General features: G+C 40.8%; 1 protein-coding gene across 1 annotated transcript in view; it reads left to right on the top strand.

The window, feature by feature from the left end:
* Positions 1–4,754, top strand: part of Magt1 (magnesium transporter 1) — a 42,284-nt gene extending 37,530 nt beyond the window's left edge. The window contains exons 9-10 of the mRNA XM_021153097.2: positions 2,378–2,468; positions 4,671–4,754. Of these exons, the coding sequence (XP_021008756.1) occupies positions 2,378–2,468; positions 4,671–4,686 (107 nt within the window). The 3' untranslated portion in view covers positions 4,687–4,754. The remainder of the gene's footprint in view (positions 1–2,377; positions 2,469–4,670) is intronic.
* The last annotated feature ends 571 nt before the right edge of the window (positions 4,755–5,325 follow it).

Genomic DNA, 5,325 nt, shown 5'->3' with positions numbered 1-5,325 from the left:
CGGATGGTTGTGAGCCACCATGTGGTTGCTGGGATTTGAACTCTGGACCTTCGGAAGAGTAGTCGGGTGCTCTTACCCACTGAGCCATCTCACCAGCCCGTGATGTCTTTTTTCTAGATTTATTTTTAGAGTATTTTTATTATTTCATGTGTGTCTATGTTTGTATGTATGTGTGTGTATGTATATATGTATGTATGTACATATTATGTGTCTTAGGGTTTTGTTGCTGTGAAGAGGCACCATGTCCAAGGCAACTCTTTTGAAAGACAACATTTACTTGGGGCTGATGTAGTTTCATAGATTCATTCTGTTATCATCATGGCAAGAAGCATGACAGCATACAGACAGACATAGTGCTGGAGAAGCAGAGAGTTCTATATCTTGATCCATAGGCAGCAGAAAGGGACTGCTTCTGCAGGCAGCCAAGAGAAGGCTCTGGATGGAGCTTGAGCATTAAAAGATCTCAAAGCCCACACCCACAATGACACACCTATTCCAACACCTCCTAATAGTGCCACTTCCCATGGGTCAAGCATTCAAACACCTGAGTCTATAAGGGAGCCATACCTATTCAAATCACCACCACAGTATGTATGTATGTATGTATGTATGTATGTATGTGAATGCCACAACATGTATGTTGAGTTCAGAGGACAACTTGTAAGAGTCCCTTCTCTCTCTTAGTACGCGGGTCCTGGGGATCAACCTCAGTCAGGCTTGGCAGCAAGCACTTTTTCTTGCTGAACCACCTTGCTGGCCCAATGGTGATTTGTTTGGATTGCCCATTTAGGTATTCCTCATTTGGAAAATGCCATCAAAACACAATCTAGTATGAATTTAAGTGGTAAAACACTGTAGCAGAGTATATTGAAATCATCATAATTTCATCTAATTCTTGGATTTTTTTTTTTTAAATATAGTCCTACTACATAGCCCTGACTGGCTTGGAATTTGCTATGTAGAAAGAGCATGCTTGCATCTGAACTCACCATGTAGAATACACCTCTGCTCAGGGTGTACTCTAACTACTGGTTCTAACTGCACTTCCTGAGTACTGAATTACATGTGTACTCCACCACAACTGACCGTTTTTCTTTAAGACCTATTTTTACAATGCTTAATTATATGTGTGTCTGTCTGTTTGGGTATGGGTATGTGCATATGAGTATACGTAGGTATCCTTGGAGACCAGAGGTGTTAGATCCGTCCTGGAATTGGCGTTACAGGTACTTTTGAGCATACTGATAGGGGTGCTTGTTAGTGAACTTGTGTCCTCTGTAAGAGCAGTCCGTGCTTGGAACTGTTGAGCCATCTCTCTAGCTCCATACTTGGCCTTTTTTGTCTTCTGGAGATACTGTCATATAGGCCAAGCTGATCTCATACTTAGTACTTAGTCTAAGCTGGCCTCGAACACTTGATATTTATAACTCTTCTTCTCAAGTGCTGGGATTACAGATAGGAGACTATTTTTTTAACGTTAAACTATTGAAGGCTGTGATGCTTTTAATTTTTTCTTTTTTATCCTTCAAGTCAGGGTCTCGCTATATAATCCTGGTTAGCCTGGAACTTGCTTTGTCCACTGACCTGGCCTTATATTTGCTTCAATCCTGCTGCCTCTGCTTCATGAACTGTGAGATTATAGGCACTGTGTGATATATTTAAGGAAATGTATTGTTTTATACAATTGAATTGCACAGGTATATAAGTAAATTGACTCTATTGCACTGTACTGGAGTAAGCTTACAAGTAATGCAAACTCTGAAAGATTAAAAAGTGGAAATGAGGACTGGAAAGACGTCTCCGTGGTTAAGAGCACTGACTGCTCTTCCAGAGGTCCTGAGTTCAATTCCCAGCAACCACAGAATAGCTCACAGCCATCTGTAATAGGATCCAATGCCTTCTTCTGGTGTGTCTGAAGACAGCTACAATCAATGTATTCATATACATACAATAAATAAATAATTCTTTTTTTTTAAGTGAAGATGAGAGCTGGGCAGTAATGACACACACCTTTAACCCCAGCACTCTAGGAGGCAGAGGCAAGCAGATCTTTTGGAGTTTGAAGCCAGCCTGGCCTACATAGTGAGTTCTAGGACAGCCAGTGGCACACAGAGAAACGCTGTCTTAAGGTGGGAGGAGATGAGATGGGAGTGAATCTCTATGATGTGCCTTACTTTCTTCCAGGCCACCTCTCTTCCTCCTAACCTTTGTCTTCAGAGTCTATATTAAAATGATAAAACCCTCCCCTCCCGCAGATGAGGCTTAAATCAGTTGGAGAGCGGAGGCTTAGTGTGCTTTCCTCTTTGGCAGTGTCCAGCCTACACTGTGCAGGTGGTTTCACAGGGGCGAGCTGATGACATTTTTTTTTTTCTCACAGTGATGTGTATTGCTGGGATTGGACTCGTTGTGTTATTCTTCAGTTGGATGCTCTCTATCTTTCGATCAAAATACCATGGCTATCCATACAGGTATATTCTTATTTTACCTATTCTTAAAATGATTAGAGTTAGTATTGCTTTATAATAGTTTATTGCTTACCTTTCTATGCCTTCATTTTGAAATGTCTCCTGGTTTCCACTTGTTTTCCTGTTTCATTTTGGTTTTGCAACAGGATCAGACTAGCCTTGAACTCCTGATCCTCCTGACTCTATCACCTAAGTTCTGGGCTTACACTATCATACTGTGTTGTGGAGGTCATTGTACTTGAGTGTGCATTTTTTATGTTGTCGTTTTGAGATAGGGTCTCACTATGTATCTCTCACTGGCTTGGGACTCATTATGCAGCCCAGGCTTCCCTTGAACTTGGCAGCAGTGCTTCTGCATCTCAAGTGCTGGAACTACGGGCATGTACCTCTCCTGCCTGGTTTGTGTGGTCTTTATCCCTCTCCCCCTCTAATTTGAGATAGGGTCTCACTATATAGGTAAGGCTGAATTCCAACTCACAGAGATCTGCCTGCCTTGGCCTCCCAGTGCTGGCATTAATGGTGTGCACCACCACAGCTATCTGGTAATTTCTTTTATGGAATTGCAAGGAGTTTTGTTGGAAGGGGGGTTGTTTGGTTTGTTTTGTTTTTCAAGACAGTGTTTCTCTGTGTAGCTCTGGCCGTCCTGGAACTTGCTTTATAAACCAAGTTGGCCTTGAGTCACAGAAATCTGCCTGCCTCTGCTGGTATAAAAGGTGTGCACCACCACCCCCTGGCTATTGTTTGTGTATACATAAAGACACACATACACACACACACACACACACACACCTCATGTATGTATGCAGAGGCCAGAAGAGAATATCATTTCTTTCCCCTGGAGCTAGAGTTAGAGTTGGTTATAAGCTGCACCATGTGGGTTCAGGTCCTCTAGAAGAGCATTTCTCCAGCTCCTTGGGTTCTTGGTTGGTTTTGTTTTGTTTTGTTTTGTGTATGCATGTGTGTTTTAAGGTCCTCCTCTAGCTTGACTTACAAGTGCTTCCCAACACCATGCCATGTCAAGGTGGCTCACAGCCATCTGTGTAATTCCAGCTCTAGGTTATCTAATGCCTCTGGCCTCTGAGGAAACCTGCACTCATGTGCATCTACTTACATATAGACACACATAATTCAAATTAATAAAAAGAAACCTAAAAAACAGAAGAGGAAAACAGCTAGATAGTTTCAAATATTTATAAAGTTAATAGCGATCCCAGTGGCTTAGGAGAGGAAATTGTTAATGTTTCAGGTTTTTGGTTTTGCTGTTACAGGCAAGTGAAATGGTTGGCTGGCCTGTGTTAGTTTTATAATCTGAGTATTATAAATATATTTGGGTATTATTTCTTAAAGACTTATTTATTTTTATATGTATAAGTGTTTTACCTGCGTGTATGTATGTGTAGCACATGCATACCTGGTGCCCACAGAGGTCAGAAGAAGGGCTTTGAAGCCTCTGGAACTAGTTACCATTGGTTGTGAGCTGCCATGTGGGTGCTGGGCATTGAACCTGAGTCTTCTGTGAGAGCCGTATATGTTGTTAACTCCTGAACCATTACTCCCGCTTCCACAGTCTATGTTTTAATACATAGGTGTCATCCTATGGTATTGCAGACTTATAATCCCAGAAATACAGCCATGATCAGAGCTGGATTGTCTTTGGCTACATAATGAATTTGAGCTGGCTTCAAACTCATTATATGTTTGAGCTCATTATATGAGACACTGTCTCAAAAAACGAAAATGACTACTGGGTCTTTCTGTGTTTCTCACTTTTGTTTTTGATACTTAGGCCATGGTACATATATTAAAATCAATATACTATGTATTTATAAAACGTCAAACTTAGCTGGGTGTGGTGGCGTATTCCTTTAATTCCGGCACTTGGGAAGCAGAAGCAGGCAGATCTCTTTGAGTTTGAGGTCAGCCTGGTCTACAAAGCAAGTGAAGTGCAAGATGGCCAAGGCTGTTACACAAATAAATCCTGTCTCAAAAAACAATCAAAAAAAATAAAGCCTTCTTATTCTCCTCCTCTCTCTTCCCATGTGTTCCCAGCCAGCCCCTTTTTTTCTTCTTCTGTCCTTCTCTGCCTCTACCCCTTTTCCAGGCCTTGCTACCCCCCACACAATAAACCTGCTTTTATACTAAAAGAAGTAAAACTTAGTTTCCTTTCAGAGACTAATGTACTGATATATATATATTTTATTTCAGCTTTCTGATGAGTTAAAGAGGATTCCAGAGAAACATTGACACTGGTAATGGAAACTGAAAAATAAAAACTATTTGGTGTTTGAAGAATGCAACTCACATATTTTATATTACCTCTTTTTGTCAAGTGATCTAAGTAGTTAATCGTTTAACCAAAGATGTGTAGTGCCTTAACAAGCAGTTGTAAAGATCATGAAGTGTTTGGAATTGTGCTCCTCCTAACCTTCCCTTCCCAATGAACTTAGGAAACATTTGGGGTTTGTAGAATTAAGTACTTTATAAACATTTAAAACTACTACTTCATTTGACTTAGAGAAAAAACTCAAAATTACTATAGTTAACTTGATTTTATCTTATCTAAGGTTGGGGATGGGAGGTTCTGAGCAGGAATTTCCACCTCTGCCTATTGCAAACAACTGCATCTGGAAGCCATTGGTCCTTTTCCTTCTTTGTGCAGATGTGTGTGCTTTACAGACCTTTCCTCTTGGGCCCAGGTATCATATACACTGTGTGATCTGAAAATGGACCGTGTCGCCTTTGGAAAGATACATGCCTTCCTGTGTCTTTCCACCTGAATTCAGCTACATATGCCTCCTTTTACACATTCAGAAGTACCTCTAACTAAAGACTATGATTTGTGCATGAGTGTGCTATAACT

Source organism: Mus caroli, chromosome X, assembly GCF_900094665.2.
Source record: "Mus caroli chromosome X, CAROLI_EIJ_v1.1, whole genome shotgun sequence".
Taxonomy (NCBI): Eukaryota; Metazoa; Chordata; class Mammalia; order Rodentia; family Muridae; genus Mus; species Mus caroli.
The sequence above is the reverse complement of the archived record's forward strand: the minus strand, read 5'-3'. Positions and strand labels throughout refer to the sequence as shown.